General features: G+C 37.6%; 1 protein-coding gene across 1 annotated transcript in view; it reads left to right on the top strand.

Moving 5' to 3' along the window:
* The window catches only part of LOC149246319 (Galactose mutarotase-like superfamily protein), a 172,329-nt gene that overhangs the window by 123,267 nt on the left and 27,083 nt on the right, over positions 1-21,979 (top strand). The window contains exons 5-6 of the mRNA XM_089457871.1: positions 3,617-3,754; positions 3,997-4,095. Of these exons, the coding sequence (XP_089313997.1) occupies positions 3,617-3,754; positions 3,997-4,095 (237 nt within the window). The remainder of the gene's footprint in view (positions 1-3,616; positions 3,755-3,996; positions 4,096-21,979) is intronic.

The following is a 21,979-nucleotide window of genomic DNA, read 5'->3' as shown; positions in this document are numbered from 1 at the left end:
GAATATATAAAACCATAATACTATGAAAATAATTCGATTTAAACAAAAGTGAAACATAACATTTTGATAAAGGAGATATTGTATAAATAAGAGTGCATGGTTAGCAAAGTGGGAAGGGGAGAAGGTGGTGACCGCCTCTACAACATGTGAACTTATCAAAATTAAAACAATAAAGAAAGAGGAAGCATTGGAGGAGTCTTTGAGGGCATAAAAGGAGGAAGGGTATTGTAGAAACGATGGGGGGGGGGGGGGGGGGGGGGGGCATTCTTTGACACAGAGGGAGGCAGAGGAGGAACTAACAAGAGGAAGACACAAAGAATAATGGATCTTGAGCAGTTGTTCTTAACACTTTTGGGCACGGGGGCCAAAATACTTCGAATTTGAAGTATTTTGGGGCTGGGTGCTAAGACTGTACCTAGCTTGGCTGGGAGGTTTTTGGTCTTTTGGTAATGGGAGCGGGAACTGGAGCAAATCAGAAGCATTTTCAGCCAGGTAGGTGCTTAACATCAGGTAGGTACTCAACAACAAATTGTTATATTCTTATATTTGGAATAGTTATATCTTGTTAAAAATTTCAGGGCTTTACAACCTCCTTCTCATATTGAGCTAACTGTTGAGGATCGTAGGAGTATGTTGGGTACCTTTGACTATGCTTTATAGATTAAGCTCTTTGATGAGCATTTGCAACCTATGCTATCAAGGGGTGAAATTAGAGGCCTTCTCTAATTGGTCAAGTTCGTTGAGACCTAACATGTTGGAATTTGTCATTCCTATAGTCCCTTGGATCACAACTCTAGTACCATGTTGGAAATTTCAATTCATGATATGCAAATCTGATCTCAATGATTTAACCTAGAACTTGAAAACTAAATTTTTATGGAACACCGCTCTAAATTTTCCTTTGAAAAATGAATATTTTAGAAGTGTATCAGGAGTAGAGATAAAACATATGTGAAATTGGGTTCAATCTGCCAAGTAATGGGTGGTATTTCTGACAAATACTCTTGCTGAAAATCAAAACCAGCAAGATGAAAAACTGTAGCAGCACTCACACAAATTCTCATTAACCATGAAGAAGTGATTACATTGATACAATACAAGAGAAATACGCAATAGGAAGGTAGGCGCTCTCCGCTTGCTTGATTTCTCTCAAGTCAACTTGCACTCAAATTTACCTTGTGGTCATCTTAAGCAACAAATGGTGGGAGGGAGGCAACCAATAAAAGAAGATTCAAAAAGTCACCCTTAACAAATGAAATAACTATTCTAAGAAGGCTAACCCACATGAGAAATTGCCATTGAACGCTGACATGGGTCAAGTGAATGGGAGTGGAGCTGACTTTTTCTCTTTGGATAAAACAAACCTTGCATGAGTGAGGCACACTAGGAGAGAATGCTCTCTCTATTTAAAGCGCTCAACTCATTAATAAACGCAAGCAAGTCATTGATGATGAATCACTAATCAAAGTGAACTATAGTTTAAAATAGAATTGCTAATCACTAGACCATTGTTTTGCTTTTACAGACACGTGTTGATTGGAATACAGATAATACTAAGAAAGAGTGAATTCATATGTTAGATGATACCATGGCTCATTACATGGTAGAAGAGAAGTAGGTTATATAACTCGAAAACACCTAACTATTAACTGTTGATGGTAGTAGCATCGGACAAGTACTTCCGCACAGAGCTAAGTGTTGTGTGGAAGTCGTCCAAAGGTCCTTTAACCTTTACAAATTGCTTTTATTAAATGAATCATTAAAGTAATTTTCTTTGATAAGAACAAGTGAGTTATTCTAATTAGATGCAAAGGTTATTTGCATTAGCAAATTAGATGAATCTCAACCATTGATCTCAAGTGAAGTTGAGATCTAATCTCAACCATCAATCACTTTGGAGATTAGGGTTGTGGATTCGGTCAATAAATCAAACTTATAAAAGGAAGGCTAGGCTAAGGGAAAAGACACATCTAGTGAGTACAAGATGCAGGGAGATAGTGAAAATCTCATTGATTGGGTGGAGGACATTATTCCAAGTGTGCAGACTACGGAGGAAGAGAACAAGGGGCAGCAAGGGAGAAGGATCCAGCAGCCAGCAAGATTGAATGATGGGTTTTGAGGGTTTGATCTGCTGAAAAATTCCTGGTTTTGCTGATTGTAATTTTCCTTGGTGGGCATTTATTTTCCCAGTTGGGAAAACCCTTGTATGCTGAAAATAATTTATTAATGAAACAGCAGATTTGAAGGGCTGAATTAATTTGTGTGCATGTGTTTGAGATTGGATTATTTTTGCTTCTGATGTTTATCTTTTATTTACCTGTTAAAATTCCACCAGTGCTTTTATTCAATAAATCTGCAGTTAATAAATTTATAGCAAGTGATTTACTAGGTAATAAATTGCCAGGAGCTAGGTTTAGTAAAAATAATATTAACCATTACATTAATCAATTAAATGCCTCATTATTACTTGACATTATGAGTTAGGCTTTATTATACATCTATGTCCTTGTATATCTAAGTTATAAATATGGCTGTTATCTCTAACATGCTCCCATAATGGTCATTTTACATTCTTGTTCAAAATACAAAAAAAGTCAAACTTTGGACAAACAAGTAATCTGCAGTCCACACGATGAAATCTTCAAAATAGTCACTGGAAGTGAACTGCATCCAACAAGGTTGATGGAGCACAATTTATGTCACCATCCTTTTGTCTAACCATTGACTCGCCTGCCAGATGAGAGCCAATGTTTGCTGAAAAGTAAATATGGTCATAATGTAGCTGGAACATCATCCAACAGGTAAATATGGTCATAATGTGATTGCAACATCATCCAACAATATCTGATGCATTTTTTTTGACATCTCATGGCATGCTTCTGGTTTAGTGGCTAGAAAACGCTCATATGATGGGGTAGCAAAGTATTGATTATATTGACCTATAGCTATCACATTGACCAACCGGCCAAAGTACCTTTTCCAGCTTTGAATTTTCAAGTTCTCTCTGAGAGTCTTCAACAACACTTAAGGTTGGGCTATCTTAGGTCAGGGATGTGAAGACAGATGGATTGGTTTGTTAGATTCAGTTTCTGACAGGTGCAATTCCCTTCTAAACGAGTATACATGTTAGCAGGAGGTAGTTTAATTCATCTTTATCTAATAACAGTTGAATCTGCATTTTGATACCTCCTTTTGGTAGCTATTTTGTACCTTTTGCAAGTTTATATGGAGCCCTTTCTTGTTCTTCTGATACTCCTTTTTGAATACAATGCATGTATGATTATCTCCTGAATCATGATAGGTCCAAGGAATATATTCTTCCCTTCTCCTTGTCAAGATATTGATTCTGGTGTGGACCTGGTTTTCTCTCTTTGAGTTTGAATGCCTATTTTTGAGTCTTACTTTTCTATAGTCATAGGGATCATTCAAATTTCTTAGTGATCAAAGAGATTCTGAATATGTTTGATCTGGTTTGCTTAAATGGCCTCTAAGTTTTATGAGATTACATTACTTTAGATGTGCTTAATCTGTATGCAGATTTACATCTTATTGTTGGATCCTACTTGCAAGGATTTCTAGGTACTTTATGGGGCATTAATTGAACATTTTTCTGCAGCATGGCTTTGCACGGAACATGACATGGTCAGTTGCCTCATCAGGAAATTTAGATGGCAAACCAAGTGTAACTTTGGAGTTGAAAGACAATTCTTATACTCATTCCATGTGGGACTTCAGTTTCTTGGCCACATATAAGGTAAGCTACTAGCTTGTTTTGGAAACTGTTGTATTTTACTAAAGTTCCCTTTCAGAAAAGTAAATGGTGAAATTTTGGCAAAGATTATATTTGGAGCAAGATTTAGAGTGTAGTTAGTCATTTTCCAGCCATCATTCTTTGATTTAAAGAATGTTGCTGCTGCTTGATTTTGGAATATTTTTTAGTTTTTAACTCTGTACTTTAGACAACTGACTCAATTTTCAAATACAAATGATTTGCAGGTCATACTGGATACTGAAAGTCTTTCAACTGAGCTGGTCATCAAAAATACTGACAAGAAGGCATTTACATTTAATACTGCACTACATACATACTTCCGTGTAAGAGGCTTACTTTCCAGGTTTTGTTGGAGTCAAGGTTCTTTTGCTTTAGGAGTAAAAGATGAAGGGAAAATCATTCTAAGATCGTCTATCAAATATATTAAGTACAACTAGTAATTTGAGCTCTCTTGATGTGTGACAAGTTGCGGATATTTCTGAGTTAAGGCTTCTGTGATGTGAATAGCTTTGATTTGATTCTTAATAGTCTTATTAATTTAATACTTTAGAATATATATAACAGTTAATAGAAAAGTTATATATATATAAATTTTCTATTAACTGTTATTATATATATTTTTACTTAGTTACACATGGACTGCTCCCGACATGTAGGAAACCTGTTCCAGTGGTTCTTGCATTCTCAGGAGCTTTGGAATGGGAGCGAAATGTTCCGTTTTCCTGCGAAACGACAATGGAAGTGAGGGGATGTTTCTGGCACATCGAAGACTCTGATTGGGGAGCGTGGGAGCGGTGTTTTCAACGTTTCTTGCTTTGGGAATGACCACACATTCCCTCGTGTAAAATTAGATAAAGTAGTTTTTAACATCCTCATAACACTAACAGGAATTGGGCGCAATCTGCTGGACCACTGACATTTATCAGAATAGATTTTCCCATAACATTTATCAGAATAGATTTTCCCATAACATTTATCAGAATAGATGTCCAAGAAAGTCGAACGTTTGTATTTTCGATGAAGGTAATTAGTTCCCAAGTTTGGTCTTGGTCTGCAACTCGCCAGACGAAGCAAAAGTTGTTTAGGTAAAGGCCGGGACTCACTATCATGTCTGATCTAAAATCCTAGGGGACGTTTATTTTTCTCCCGATTCTGATTTTTGGCAGCATTCACACTCATATTCCAATTTTTGGCAGCGTTCACACTCATATTCGTGTTTCCTTCAAACGTTCAGTTTGTCGTAAATGCATGCACATTCGAACTCTCACAATTTTGTCAACAAACAGAAAATACCAACCACTGCTCTATTCATTGACGTAGTGGTACATTCCCCGTAAAATGGATCTATAGTAGTAGTTGGTTGACGACATCTCTTGGTTTTAGAGTGACAATTATTTCAAAAAGACAGAGAACAACTGATGGAGGTGAGTAGACTGATTTTTTATTTGCAGGAAAAGTTTTAAAGTTTTTAGAATGGAGGCTTTTGGGAGGGTAGGTTTTTGTATTTCAGACATGTTGTTCTTGGAATTTTGATTTGAGTTCGTTCAAAACTTCTCTACTTATAGGCAAAAATGTTGAAAAAATGTAACTAGTGTCGGTCTTCATAATTGTATTTCAGTCATAATGTAATGTATTTGCCAAAAGAAAGAAAAATAAATTTTATTGTAAAAGAAATTGACTTATTAAAGCACGGGTTTCATGCTTGGGTCAATGATTTTTAGGTCAAAGCCTCCATTGAAGGCTTCTAGGTTTTGTCATGAGTCAATAGAGTCATTGTCATTTTTATTAGACCCTTCTTAGGCTTTTGTATCATGTAAAAAGAATTATTTTTGAGTCAAAAGAGTCATTTGTCACCTCCACACCAATTCGACCCTGTCCTCATGAAGTCGGCTTGGATTAGGGCTATTCAACCAAACAAAAAGAGTATATATAGAGGCAGCTCGACTCATTTGTAGCACACACTCAACAAGTTCGATCTAAAAGAGAAAGAGGCAAAAAAGAAGAGTGAAGTTGAGGAGAAGGAAGAAAGAAGCCGGGGAAGACAAAAACCGAATTTCTGGACATCTATCTCTCACATGTTCAAAGTTACTGGACTGTAGCTGGGGCCGAAATTTTTGAATCTTCTACAGGTCCAAAAATCTATAGCCAGGGGCCAAAATTATGGATTGAAGCTGCATCTGTGATGTTGACACTTGGAGACTTTGGTAGGGATCATCTATTGGAAGGAAAGGCTGACTTGGTGATTGGAGGAGGTCTTTGTCTAGGTCTATCTCAATTTGATTTACTAGTGGAAAAAATTGGTTGGGTTTCCCCTATAGAGGGGTTTTAGCCCTGATTGAGTGCCTACATCTGGTGTCATTGATCTTCATATTTTGATTTGATATTTGCTTGATGAACAGAAGATAAAATAAGAACATAAAGAAAGTTTATAAGACTACATGAATATCACAAGTAATTATCAACATAAGAAAATCTTTTGCCTTTATGATTTTCTAACAAACAAGTCACTCATTATGACGGGAAAAGGAAGAGAATTTATTTTAAAAGGGAGAATTGTCCAAATCCTCTAGTAATATAAAAAATGAATACAAATGGTAGTTGGGTTTGTATGTTTTAGCAGTAGACATGGTAGTTGGTTTGTAACTTTGTATTTTTCCAATCTTAAAATAGTGTTATTTTAATTTAAATGGAATCCCTTTTCAAGGTGGGACACTCGTATTGAATTATGCCGGTGATTGACCCATAGCAAGACAATATTTTGGTTCCTAGAATGGAAAATCCAAAAAGTTAATGTCTTCTCTCGCAAAGCATTATTGTCCTTGGCAATGTAGGTATATAGTCTTCAATTTGGCATTGAATATCATTAATTAAAGGTATTATAAAACATGTTTTGTTGAATCTCAAATGTTGTTCTAAACTAATTTTGATTATTGAATGAATATTATTAGTATCTTTAATATTATTATATTAAAAATTAATTTAAAAGTTTAAAAAATATAAGAATTTTAAATTATATAATTAAAAAAAATAAAAATTATTTCTATACTTTTTATTATATAATATTGCTGCTCCTGATCAGCGGTTCCCTATAAATTTTTGGGAAACTTCTAGCCGTTCTAGACACCCGTACCCAAGTTCCCAACGTTCCCCCATTCTAGGCACTCGTGCAACATAGTATTTTTAGGTTATGTATTTTCTTTGCTTTGAGGTTTTTTGTTAATTATTTTTAATGTTTATTTGACTTAACATTCGTTCATTTTTATCCCTTTTTTGACCTTTTTTGTATTTCTTGCTTTGTATCCCTCCCCTTTTTATCCTGCTAGACTTGAACAGATTTCTCATCATCATTGTCCTAAAGATGAGCCACACTTGCTAGCTCGAAACGTAGACACAAATAACATAGTGTGATGGATTTGGAAGAATCAAATAAAGTTGCGGATATTTTTGATTCACTGAGGTCTGATTCCTCATGAATATCTTTGATGTCAATATAAATGTGCATGTAATTCTTCCATTGGAAATTTAGTTGATTATGTATACTTGTCTATAGAGATCTAAATATACTAAATCAATTGCAATCATGTAATGGAACATAAGCATATGCAATTTCTTTTGACGTTACTGTTGTCACACAAAATGTCTAGGCACTGCGACAACAGCTCAGATCGGACACTGTCACCCTGATCCCCAATCTCTTCGTTTAAGCCTTTGGTCCCTCGGGTTTAGGTCAAAGTCAAAATTTTCAGGAAATTAACTCAAAATTTTTATTTTTGAGTTAATTAAAATACATTTCATTGAAAAATTCGAATTTCATTAAGAATTTAAAATTTCGATGGATGAGATTAAAAGAAATTTTAAACCTCATCAACTGTCGAGATTGCTTTGACAAGGATCACTCGAACTAGCCGTTGGAAGATTTATCTTTAAATAGGAGGTCATTTGTCAATTGATCCATCCAATCTCTGGATCGTGTACTAAGCTCTCAAGCTCTCTTGTATACTTTTTTGAATTAATGCAAAAGTATTTGGGGTTTCAACGTGCTATAGTGTTCCTCTTCATGAATTTATGGTAACATTGTTTTAATTTTTGGTTAATATTATGTGAAAACTATCAATCAATAGCTCTCATAGAATAATTTGAATACAGGTATCTTATTCAGTTTGTTGGATCTAGGGTAACATTTTTAATTTTGATTGAACTAGCAGGTATCTCTATTTCTTCAGAATTTTATTGTTGTTCTATTTCTCTACTTGATTTGATGGTTGATCTAGTGTTTGTAGAAGATCTCTCAGGTTCTCATTGAGCGTTTGGGGATAGTCTTCGGTTAGACCAGCCAACTCTCAACACATATTTTTTGAAGAACCTACTTCATATAAGCCTCAGGATTTATATATCAGTAATGTTTTTTCTACAGGGTGTTTTTGGGCTAGTACCTCTCTAAAATTTCAAAATCTTTTAAATATTTTATGGAAATTTTGATAGATTTGGCTATTAAGAGCCTTAGATTATCAGATCTAAGAGCGGAGTTGGATTCATACTCCTCAGATCTGATAGATCTGTAAATTATTTGTATAGATCTGTTATTTACTTTTGTAGATCTGAAATTTTGTAACATAATTTTGAATTTTAACACTTGGGTTTTAGGGATTTTCTCTATTTTTGTACATATTGGGTATTTGGTTTTTCTCTTTTCACTTGTGCAGGAATAGATCTGAGAAATCAACTAAATTTTTTTATAGATCTAAGCTAGATTTAGACCCTGGAGGGCAAGATTTGGGCTCAAAGATTCTGTGCAGGAATAGATCTGATAAATCAACCAAGAAAATCTTTAGATTTGAGCTAGATCTAGACCCTGGAGGGCAAGATCTGGGCTCAAAGATTGTTTGCAGGAATAGATCTGAGAAATCAGCCAAGTAAATCTTCAGATCTGAGATTTTTTCAAGCAGATCTGGGGGTTTTGAGACAGATCTAGGCCCTGGAGGGCAATATCTTGTCCCAAATATTTTTGCAAGGCCAACCATTAAAGATTTTGCAATAAATCTGAAGATCTGAAGCAAAATAATTTTTTTCAGAACAAGGGTTTCAAGTTTTGGGGCTCCTAAGCCCAGATCTGCCTTCTCCTAGCCCAACGCTAGTTCTATTGGCTCTGTTTTAGCTTTCATTTGTCCTAGATTCCCCTTGCTTCGTTTCTGATTTGAATATTTAATTTTCTGAAGCTAATCATTGGTGGGTTTTGCAGAAAATTTGGTAAAAAATTGTGTTTCAGGTATTGAATTTTTTTTGGCAACTTGGGCAAGTGATCTTCAAGGCCTAGGGCCTAAGGGTTTGATCTCTAAACCATCTTTTTCCTCATTGTTTGCTAAATCAGTCATATATTTTCCTAATAGTGGTGAAAAACACATCTAAGTGGTTTGAAATTAACTAAAAAAATTGCTAAATACATTAATAAGTCATTTATGTTTGATGTGTATCAAAAATTTGGCCTAGATCTACATTTTGGGTGACTGTTATCTCTGAATAATTCTGTTTTTGAAGTCTGAAATATAACAGTGGCAAAATTTCATGTGGGTTAGCCTAAAATCAATTCCTAAGTTGTCTAATACATTAAGGAATTAATTTCTTGAGTTGGGCATTCATCATTAGGCTTATTTCATGTTTTAATTGCTGGCTGTAATAAGTATATCAGATCTGATATAATTCTGGAAATCACATCATAACAAGCTGAAATTTTTTGATAATTCATGTGGGCAAGTTTGGAAAAATTTCGGTAAATTTTTGGCATAAAGATATCATTGATAGCTTACTGTTTTCATTGTCATATTGCTGTTGTCATAAAGTTTTTCTTACTGCTGTCCTAAAAACTAATTTCTGAAAATTAAGTACTCTGTCATGGAATTGTGATAAAATGCATATCTTTTGTTTCATAAACTGAGTATTTTTTGAGCATCTGATATTAATTTGTGAAGACACTTTTGTTCTCTTTGAGCTATAATTGCATTTGAAAGAATCTAGAAGATTTGAAGTAAGCTTGTGGTTTAATTATGATATTGCTAAGAAGTTTATCTTTCAATCTTTGTCTAGTGAAGTGAACATTCATTTTGACAATTAAGGGCTTTGATATATAACTCTGAATCATCGTAGCATAAACACTTTTCATTCTTGAATCTAACTTCATTTCATTTTCTAATCATCTCGTGCATTTGCATATTAAGTTAGTTTAGCATAACTAAAATTTACTTCCAAGCATAAGCTTGGTTGATAGAGAGATACGTATTCATCCATCTTTGCTTGAGAAGCCTGCTTTTAATAGTACTTAAAACAGTGACCTTGCAGTCATCAGAGCCACAACTCTCTGCATCGCCGGAGGCACTGGGTATGTTATATTTTCAGGAGAGGTATCGTTAATCACACCTTAGTGTGCTTCACCTTATCTTCTTTCTGCCAATTACTACGAAATCAGGCTCAATATAGAAAGGATCGAAGGGTTAAAACTTAGATAGTCATTTAACTAAAATTAACCAAGATTATTGCATTTCATATTAGCTTTAGGATCTGCACTTCAGATAAGATAGTTATTCATCTAAGCAGCAGTTGCAAATCAATTACTTGGTCGTAAATTTCCTAGCAAGATAGTTGACTCCATAAGGCACTGGCATCAATTTCTTAAAATCTAATCAAATCCTATAAATCTTGCTAAATCTAAATCAAGTACTTGGCTGCTTCACTGTATCTCTCGAATTGGCTGGTTTCCAACTAGTTCTCCTTCATTCCATTTTCGTAGGGTCTACCCTCCTTAGCCTGCTGTAGGGAGACAACTTAAACGGAGAGATTGGGGATCAGGGTGACAACGCTCGATTTAAGCCGTTGTTGCGGTGCGTAGACATTCTGTGCGACAACAGTTACTATTTACATTTCTACCTATAATTCATGGTTATGTAGCAATAAAAAGATTGTTCATCTTTGCTTGGCTCACATCTTGGGTTGAAAGATACATTAACTTGTTTGGTAATGCAAATATATTGTGCTTCTTCAGGTCAAATAGGTTAAACTCTATAAGGCTTTATTCGTTTGGAAGTTCATCTTACAAGGCATGCTAGATCTTTGCATTAGTCTCTTATGGGTGTTTTGAAGGCCAACTATGAGAATTCTGATAAATAATTATTTAGGATTTGCAAACACACTTCTAATTTTTTGTGACTGCACAAGGAATCTCTTCTATTTAAAAGGAGAGTGAATTAGTCTTTTTCGCTACAATGGGCAAGATGTTGAAAAATGGTAGTTGTGGTAAGTATTTTCATGGTCAAAATTAAAGGAGAAATCATTTATCTTCCAGCTGTCCAAGTCGGCCTCAATTGGACAAGTTGGCCCCACCACTTGAAGGGGTTTGACCCCAAGGTCGAAACTGACCTCTTGACACACACATATATTGGCATTCGTTGACCTCATTTGGCATCATATCACAACTCACTCATTCGACCAATCAAAAGAAGATTCGTTCACTCGTGCGAAGAAGAAGAGGAAGATTTATCTTTGCATTGACCAACTTATTTGACTTATGTTGACCACGTTGACTTGATTCGTTTCTTTGTTGTTTGACCATGTTGTTGACCAAGGATTGGAGGCCAAATCTTCTGTGGTTTGTTGACCAAAATATTTGTTTTGGGTTGTTGACTGAAGTTTGATCACAAGTCAAACTCTGAGGTTTGACCAAATTTTGGCCCTTTGACCAATAGCCTCAGGCCAAAATTCGGCCCTTTTGTTCAAACTTTGACTGTGAGCAGTTCATTTAATTTTTCTCTCTTTTGATTAGTTTTAAATTGACAATTATTGAAGTCAAAGATTGGCATTTTGACTGGAATTTTCTGATGTACAATTGATGAATTGAACTTTATCTCATAAGGAAAGATTATTAGGTTTCCCCCCTTGTGGGGTTTTGTCCCACAAAATTTTGGTGTCTTCTTGTTTCATTGTTATTGTGATCTTTACTCCTCTATTGAATTTAATGGTTGAAATTTTCATGTATAAATGCTTAATGATTGGAATGCCCTAAAGAAGTCAAATTGTATCATTGGAAGTAGTTATCAGTTTGAAAATTGTTCTAGTTTTGTTTGCAACTATAAAATCAACATTGTATTAGAGCTTTGGTGAAGGAAAAGAGCATTGAGATCACCTTGAAGATCATTGAGAGCACCTTAAAGAGCATTGAGATCCTACATCTTTTGTCTTGTTTGATCATATTCATCATGAATTCTTTCGTGAAGGCAGAAAACAAGCTGAGGGAGCTACAAACTTCAGAGCATGGAAGACTAGAATTGACCTTGTTCTTGTTAGGCATAAGGTCTTGGGTATTGTGAAGGGAAAAATTACTGAACCAATTGATCAAGCAAGAAAAGACAAGTTCCAAGAAGATGAAATCATTGCCATGAGTATCATTTACATGGGCATCATTGTGGAGTCTGTTAGAGATCATCTCATTCCCTATATTGTTGATCTTAAACCTTCTCAGGAAATGTATGATGCTCTCACTGGATTATACACCATCAACAACATTAGTTAATCTATAAGTCTAAGGAATCAACTTCGTGATACAAAGATGACAAAGAATGATACAGTGGCATTGTACTTCATAAGGATCTCTCAATTAAGAGATCAACTCAAGGGTATTGATGAAAGTGTACTTGATAAGGAACTTGTAGCTATAACACTCAACCAGCAACCCCTTGCAGCCAGCGACCCCTTGCAGCCACTAACTAGCTCATTGTGCCAATTTCTTCGCCACGTGAGCCATCCATGTGGTCCCTTGCCCATCTGCCTTCATCGTATGTTTGAAGGTGGGCCTTCCGAATCTAAAGGTATGCCTTGTCATTTGGAAATTGAGTATTCTAGTTTGCTTATCATGGACACTTATGGGCATGGATTAATGGGGGGATTCGATAGAAAGAATGGGCTAGGTTTGTGTTTTTGTCCCCTAGCCCCCTTTTAGAAATTAACCTTGGATTCTAGTCCCACAGAATCTCTTTTATAGACCATTTGGTTCCAAGGATGGTATTTCACGGGAAACCCCGATTTTGGTTGCGTGGTCCCTGCTCCCTTATCCGCTTATATTACCCTCTTTCCATCCATTATTACCCCATTCATCATTTTTCTCGTCTAGGTCCACATTCCTCCATTGGGTCCACACAGGGTTAGCTTGCCCCTTCCCCTTGCCCACACCTTGGGTCAGGACCTGGAATGAAGCCCAGAGGTTGATGCAACTGAAAAGAAAGATAAAAGCATATATGGCCACATTCAACTAGAAAATGTACCACAAAATGCAAAAGATGGTCGGGACAAATACATTTAGCAAGTGGGCAAAAGCCAATACATGAGCTCTACCCCATCATCATAGCCATCACCCTGGTTCCTACAGGTTCTGTGAACCTCCTTCATCATATAGGTAACCATGATTGTCCCAACCCCTGGTGGGAAACGAACTGCCCCACCTTAAAAGGCGATATTCACTGCTATATCTTATACATCATGCTCTTCCCACTTGAGCTCCGAGTAGTTAATCAAAAAAACTCATAAAAAGGCAAAGGGCATATAAAGAAGGGTGGAAAAATCAAGGCCGAGGCACCTCATGTACCACGATTGCTCCCTCTTACATATTATAAACCCAAGTGTGGGTTTCCCTCTTATTAGCTACCCTTGTACCCTAGCATATGATCCAGGGCTGCCCCTTCTCATTCCCTACTTCATTCACCTATCTGTCATATGCCACCACCTCTTGAAGGATGTACCTTGACTATATTATCCCTTTTAGAAGTAGAAACCACCTAATAGGATTATTGGTTAACTCCATTTGGAGTTTAGGAGACAATGGCACATCCTGAAGCCCATTATGGAAGGGAAGGCCATTATGAAGTCCCTACCTGTGGTACATGATTAGGTAAGCTCATTTACTCGTTTTCTCTAATGACTTATTGTATTGGAAGGCTAGGGGACACTTTGGATCTTATGTAAGATTGCAGATGGTTTCCATCTTGGGTTTGGTCTCTTTATACGGGTCCCTAATCCTCCAGAGGGCTCTACATTGGCACATGTAGGGTGAGTGTTGAGAGCCATGGGCCTCCACAGCAGCAGATTGGATTCCATGGATCCCCACAACTATTTAGAGACTGCTCGTGGTTCAATTATTGGACGAGGAGGATGCACCTTATCCATCATGCCTAGCTGGCCCCAGATCTACACCATACACTTGGCAGATGATCCAGGACTTGCACGATGATGTGGCATCACCTACACCATCATCCTAGCCCTTGCAGGTGACCTACAAGCATCTTCGATTTGTTTGGAGAGCCATGAGGACACTTGTGTGCCCTCGCATGTCATTTGGAGCACCACAGTTTATTACAAGGGGCCAATCCCTTGTGCATTGTTTTTGGGGGTCCTATTCTTCATTATGACACCCATGGACCTCATTAGGCCTATTAGAGGGCCCTACAACATGCATAGATTATTATTTGATCTCTTGAGAGGCTTACTTTTTCATTTATGAGCTAGTTTGGTGGGCTTGTCACCAAAAGTTGAATTATTAGAACATTATTTTATTTTTGGGGCTTATGTAGGCCAAGGAGGTTAATTCAAACTTCTAAGTTGTGTATAAATACAAGTGAGATGAGCTCATTTGCTCATCATCACTTTGGTTTGGATCTCTTATCTTTCTTGAGATTTTCGCACTTTTTCTAGAGGATGAATTGGAGCCCTATGGATGAGTTTTGATGTGTGGATATTGGTTTATTTTCTCTTGGAGCTTCTCTCTTGTCAATTGTGAATGGTTGGATATACTCTGTTACATTTAAGTATATGCTTTTTAATGTTATACTTGTTTACTTTTGTCATGTACGTTGGACTGGGATTTTCGCTGTTCTAGGGCTAATTGTTGCATGCATTTACTACTTAAAATTGTGGAATTTGTCTCTATTATTGCATCTTTGAATGTATGGGCCATGTAATATGAGTGAAATCTCTTAGGGGTAGTTCTATCAAAGAATTTGACCTTGATAAGCCATTCCTTTTGCACATTGAAGTATAAAAGCTGCAAGGTTGCTTCTTCTTGACCTATTAGGCTAGTGAAGTGATCTTGAGGCCTCCTTGACTGGGAACCAAAAAATCCTACTCATATTCATCATAGACTCCATTCTCCCAAAGATTAAGGCACTGATCTACCTAGGGTGGTCACTAAAAATCATATTTTTTCACCTCTTTCTAGGTCTAGCCAAGTTGGGGTATCTAGGGCATCAATTTCCGGACAAGCTAGCCATCCAAAAAATTCGATCTCCTGCGCTGGCCTTTCCTCTAGCTCTCCTCCAATTTTGAAGTCATTCTGACAATGGAGTTGGGAGAAAAGCCAAGCCCTAGATCCGATATCAAAACTTGCCCTGCCATCCCTAAGGCTAGTACCTCATAGGGTCAAACAACATCTTCAAGTGAAAATACTTTTTTTGATCTTTTCCCTACCTTGTCTAGGGTAAGAATATCATTGGTTGCTACATTCTTTCCTCATACCCTAGACTAGGTCCACTTGGCCCCATATGGTCCTGCTCCTCTGAAAGACCATTCTTTAAGAATTTTAGGGACTGGGGAACTCCTTCACAAGTCTTATCCCATAAACCTAACCCTCAAATCCTCTTTTCCTTTCCCTAGAATACATAATACCTTGCTTAGAAAGAAAGCAAGTTCCATCCTTCAAATTCTTATGGGAAAGGGTTTATTTGGTTCACTCGTATCCATTGACTTATCCTTCATTGGTGACTCCATACATACTGGGTCTCCTCCCATCGGTGAAAGTCCGTAAATAGAAGGGAGCCTTAGTTGAGGTGACAGTGGGCTAAGTCTCCATTTGTTGCCCTTGTCTTAGCATTTGCCCTTTAGGGACTCCCCTTAGGTCCCCTGCTAGTTTGAGCGGTAACATGATGCTTGCACTCAAGAAGAGTATAGGCTCATGTTTAAAGGCAAGATTCCAAATCGAGGTGAAGATTCTTAAGCTTTTACAACCCACTCAAACAATAGCAAGGGAAGATTTTTTTTGGAAGATTTCAAACAAGTACAGGTAGAAGACCTACTTCAAGACCTACTCCGGGACCTACTCCACAAAGAAGACCTTCTCCTTCCTCTCAAGAAACAATGGACAAGTCCACTGTTCAATGTTTTCGTTGCCAAGCATATGGTCACTATCAAAATAGGTGTCCTCAAAGGAATGATGATCGAAAAAGGAAAGGGAAGCAACATGCTTCTGTAGCTGATCTTAATGAACCTTCATTCAAGAGGAGGCCTAGGAAGAAAGATTCTGATAATGATGAATATTCCTTTTATTTTGCTTTCACAGGTTCTATTGCAAGTCATGATGAAATTTGGTTGGTGGACAGTGGTGCCTCTAGGCACATGACTAGAAGTCGTGATAATCTCTCTGAATTGGTTGAGAAGAAGATATCTCAAAGGGTGGAGCTTGGAGACAATGGCAAGTATGAAGTCAAACACATTGGTTCATAATCCTTCCAATTGGAATCGGGAGGTAATGTCTCTATTAACAATATTTTATATATTCCTAGTTTGAAGAAGATTTTTTCTATCCATTTCATTTCTTGAAGATAAAGGATATAGAATTGCCTTTGTTAATGGTCAAGTTCTAGTATGGAAGAAAGACTCGTTGTTTGAATTCGCCAAAGTCATTGGTGTTTGAATAGGAGGCCTATATCATCTCTTTGGATGCTCAATCCAAGCCTTGATACAAAACACCTTTGATATTTGTGAACTATGGCATTGAAGGTACGCTCATGTTCATTATAAAGCTTTGACTAGAATGAAGGATTTTGTCAAAGGTGTACTTGAAATCACGATTGAGCATGATGGAATTTGCAAAAGATGTGCTCTTCAAAAACATGTGAAAGGAACATTTACTAGAATTGATAGTAGATCCAGAGGAACCTTGGATCTTGTACATTATGATGTTTGTGGACCTATGTCTGACAAATGCTTGGGTGGTCATTTGTACTATGTCACTTTCATTGATGATTCCTCTCGTAAAACATGGATTTATTTCTTGGAATCCAAGGATGAAGTGTTTGAAAAATTCCGGGAATTCAAGGCACAGGTTGAAAATGCTATAGGAAGAAGAATCAAGGCATTAAGATTTGGCAATGGAGGAGAATACATATCTAAGGAGCTCATTGCCTTCTGCAAGGATGCTAGAATTAAGAGGGAGCTAATAGTTCCCTACTATCTTGAACAAAATGGAATTGCTGAAAGGAAGAACAAAACTGTTGGAAATAATACTGAGGGGGGGGGAATCAGTATTATCTAGCAATTTACCAAATCTTCCTTATTTGATCTTTTGAAATATTCTTGCATATCAGTACCATAAAACAATGAGCATGAATAAAGAAAATAGACAGTCACACCAAAGAACACAAGATGTAAGGTGGAAACCCAATGCGGGAGAAAAACCACCTGCTGCAATAATGTCTCTATCTTCTTTCAAGAAATTCTTTTTACAATGATTTTGTACTGGTGCAGTCCTTTACCAGCACGCAGGCTGCAACCTGCAAAGAGCTACAACTCTTTCTTGTTTTCCAGACTTCTCCTGGAAGGGAGCTACAACCCCCTACTTCTTTTTCAAAATGATCAACAAGTATACAACAGATACAGTCTACTACAGATATCAGATCAGTAATTACAGAAACAACCCAGAACACCTTATGAACAGAAATATACAGTTAACAGATCATCTTGAGACAGGGACGCATATTTTCTTTCTGTGGCCTGCGACTGGACGCAGTATACCTTATGCTGTTCTGCGTGCAGACGCACTGTTACTTTTGCTTGTCTGCGACCGACGCACACATCAACACTATCGTGCCGCGTCTTTTGCTTCAGAGACGCACCCAATACCACAGTCGCGCCGCGTCCTTCGCTTCAGAGACGCACCTGATCCTTTACTGTACTGCGTCCCGGCGCACTTTCCCTTCACTGAATCTGCGTCCTTTTAGATATAGAAGATAAGAGGACTTCAGAACCAACCCAAACACTCAGATCCACAGATCTGATCATGCGCCATATAGATCGTAGTCCATTAGAAGATTTACCCTTAAAGATATGGACTAGATCACACCAAGAGATGATCAACCAAGATGATGCATAAACCAAATGAACTCCTTTGCTTTATATAGGCAAGCTTCTCCCCAAAGCGTGGAACAATACCACGAGCCGACACCATAGAAACACGCAACCGTCGGCTAGATACCACACAAGAAGCCCCCACGAGCTTTTCTCTACCTTGAAATGTGTGCACTGGGCGGACGCACCTTCTGAACGGCTGGCCAGCGTCCCTGGACGCGGGTTCTGTATGGAATACCTGCGGGGACGCACTTGCTGAACAAAATTTCCTGCGTCCTTCTTGATTTACCATCTGAAAGAGTTTGCCATCAAGTACAACACCTGAATCATAATGCCAACAAACTCCCCCTTTGGACTTGATGGCAACCACATAATCTTCAGCTTCATCATTCTCCCCCTTTGACATCAAGAGCAAAGGGTATGCTCCCCCTATGCTCATGCTTCTCCAGATTTGTAACCAGAAATCCATCATGAAGGAGACAGAGACATATTGCAGCTATTTCCAAGATCTCCTTCTCCATAATGCCAACAATGCATTATGTGCTCCCCCTGAGCCTATACCATCAATAGGAAGATGGTCAACAGTGAGATGATGCATCAACAACCCCCAGCTTTTGCCTGAGGTATTCAAAAGTGTCCCTGGGCAACGGTTTGGTGAAAATATCAGCAACTTGTTCCTTAGAAGGAACATACTCCAACTTGACCTTCTGTTCAAGTACTTGTTCCCGGAGAAAATGGTACTTGATTGGTATGTGCTTGGTTTTTGAATGCATAACCGGATTCTTTGAGATGCTGATTGCACTTGTGTTGTCACATAAGATAGGAATAGGAGGTGTACAAGTGATTTGATAATCCTGCAAAGTCTGCATCATCCAAAGAAGTTGGGTGCAACAAGATGCAGCCGCAACATATTCCGCTTCAGCTGTAGACAAGGCAATTGAACTCTGTTTCTTGCTGAACCAAGATACCAGTCTAGAACCCATAAAGAATGCACCACCACTTGTGCTTTTCCTGTCATCCACGCTTCCGGCCCAATCTGCATCTGTATAAGCATGAAGAGTGAGATCTGTATCTCTAGGATACCATAGGCCATAATTTTGAGTCCCTTGAAGATATTTGAAGATTCTCTTTACTGCTTGAAGATGAGTCTCCTTTGGATTTGCCTGAAACCTTCCAACTATTCCAACTGCATGCATGATGTCTGGTCGGGTACCTGTCAAATATAGTAGACTTCCAATCATAGATCTGTAGGTTGGTTGATGAACTGCTGCAGATTCGTCATTTGCACTGAGACTACATCCTGTAACCATCGGTGTACATACTGGTTTTGCATCTTCCATGCCATATTTCTTCAAAATCTGCTTGAGATACTTGGTTTGAGATAAAAGGATTCCTCCTTTCTTTTGTTGGATTTGCAAACCAAGAAAGTATGTCAGTTCTCCTAGCAAGGACATCTCAAATTCTTTCTGCATGACTGAGGCAAAGCTTTGACTCATAGCTTCTTCATTACTGCCAAAAATAATGTCATCTACATACACAACAAGTATTAGTAATTTGTCATTTTCAACTTTTATATAAAGATTGCTATCTGCTGAACCTTTTGAAAAACCTTGTTGATGAAGATATTTGTCCAACCGGTAGTACCAAGCCCTTGGAGCTTGTTTGAGACCATAGAGAGCCTTTTTTAATCGGCATACAAGATTTGGATCGTTTCCAAGAATGAAACCATCTGGCTGTTCAATGTACACTTCTTCATCCAAGTCTCCATTCAGAAAAGCTGATTTCACATCCATTTGAAATACTTTGAAGTTCTGACAACTTGAGAGAGCAAGAAACATTCGGATGGCCTCAAGTCTTGCAACAGGAGCAAAAGTTTCTTCAAAGTCTATTCCTTCTTGCTGTGCATACCCTTTACAAACAAGTCTGGCTTTGTTTCTAATTACTTCTCCATTTTCATTCAATTTATTTTTGAAAACCCATTTTGTTCCGATAACATTCTTATCCTTTGGTCTAGGAACCAGCTCCCAAGTATTGTTCTTTTCGATTTGCTCAAGTTCTTCATCCATTGCTTTCACCCAACATTCATCTTTGCATGCTTCTTTCACATTTTGTGGTTCAGTAGAGGAGAGTAATGCCAAATAACTTGAAGCTTCTGCAACTGTTCTTCTAGTTTGTATACCTGCTTCCTTTTGTCCCATGATCTGAGATTCTGGATGGTTCTTTTGAACATATCTGGATGGAGTCTTTTCTTCTATTCTTGTTCTTTCTTCTGCTTCTTCGTGAGGTCCGTCTTGAAATTGTTCTTGCGGTTCTTCTTCTTCATCATTCTGTCTTTGAGGGTAGCTTTCATCTTCTTCAATGTCTTCACGATGTATTTGCCTAGGAATGTATCCTTTCTCATCAACCACTACATCAATGCTTTCAACAATTCTGCCAAGTCTTTTATTGTAGCATTTGTATGCTTTGCTATGTGGAGAGTAGCCAAGAAGAATTCCTTCATCTGCTCTAGGATCAAGTTTGCCAAGCTGCTCCTCAGTATTTTTGATATAGCATTTGCTCCCAAAGATTTTGAAGTGCTTTACTGAAGGAGTTTTACCACTCCAGAGCTCATGAGGAGTTTGAGTGCTGTTCACTCGGACATTTGTCTTGTTGAGAATAATAACTGCCGCATGTGCAGCTTCACCCCAGAAGGTTGCAGGAGTTCCTGATTCATCAAGCATAGCACGAGCCATTTGCTGGACTGTTCTGTTCATTCTTTCCACTACTCCATTTTGCTGAGGAGTTCTAGCTGTAGAAAATTCTCTCCTTATTCCATGTTCATCACAGAAATCGAAAAATTCATTTGAAGTAAATTCTCCACCTCTGTCGGATCTGAGGCACTTAATCTTGTGACCTGATTCATTTTCAGCCAAGGCTTTGAAGGATTTGAATTTTTCGAAAGCTTCATCTTTGTGCTTCATAAGTCCTAACCAAACAAACCTGGAGAAATCGTCAATAAATAATATCAAGTATTCCTCTCCTCTAGGTGTTCTTTTTCTGAATGGTCCACATACATCTGTATGTACTAGCTCAAGAGGCATACTGGCTGATCCTTCTTTCTCTGGAAAGTTAGTTCTAGTCTGTTTTCCAAACTGACATGATCTGCACATGGTGTTGTCAGGAATTTTGATATCTGGAAGATCGCGAACTGCCTGATATTTGCAAGCTTTCCTTATTTGTGAGAAGCTTAGATGTCCCAATCTTCGATGCCATAACCAGTGCTCTTCATCCTTGCTTAAATAGCATTGTTGTTGTTCTTCATCAAAAATGTATAGATTATTTGAAGTTCTTTTTCCTTTGAGAACTGTTTTACCTGTATCAAGATCACGAACAAGACATCCATTTGATCTGAATATAACCTCGGTTCTTTGATCACACATCTGGCTTACACTTAGAAGATTATGCTTTAGTCCATCAACAAACAAAACATTTCCAGCCTTAACATCTTCTTTTAAAGGAGCAATACCTTTTCCTTTTATAGTTGCAGGAGTATCATTTCCAAAAGAGACTTTCTTTCCCTTTTCTAAATTAGAATAAGATTCAAGTTTTTCTTTATCACCTGTCATGTGCTTTGAACATCCACTGTCAATGTACCATAGATTTTCTTGTCCTTCTGCATAGAATGCTATCCCACATCTTTCTGTTTGAGGTTCCTTTATTTTCCATGTTTTGGTGCCTGAGGTTTGTTCCCTTTTTTGTTCTTGTACCTTTCTTTCCGGAAACCTGCTTCTACATTCAACATCTTCATGTCCAAAATTATTGCAAATAGAGCATTCAACTTCATTTTCAAGAGCTGAAAAATTGTTATAGGTCCTTTTTGTATTCCCTGTCATGCTTCTTTGTTTTTGAGCTTCCCTAGTCATGATTGTTTTATACGCAACACATTGGGCTGCTTTGTGACCAAAGTTATGGCAAGAAAAGCATTGTCCATTGAAAAAGTTTCTGCGATTATTGAATCTACCAGCCGACTGATTGTAATTTCTATTTTCATCTATTCTTGAACCAAATTGAGAA

Source organism: Pinus tabuliformis, chromosome 7, assembly GCF_031772625.1.
Source record: "Pinus tabuliformis cultivar Carrire ecotype Pingquan chromosome 7, CPIR1, whole genome shotgun sequence".
In the NCBI taxonomy this organism is placed as follows: Eukaryota; Viridiplantae; Streptophyta; class Pinopsida; order Pinales; family Pinaceae; genus Pinus; species Pinus tabuliformis.
This window is presented reverse-complemented; position numbering and strand designations above follow the sequence as displayed.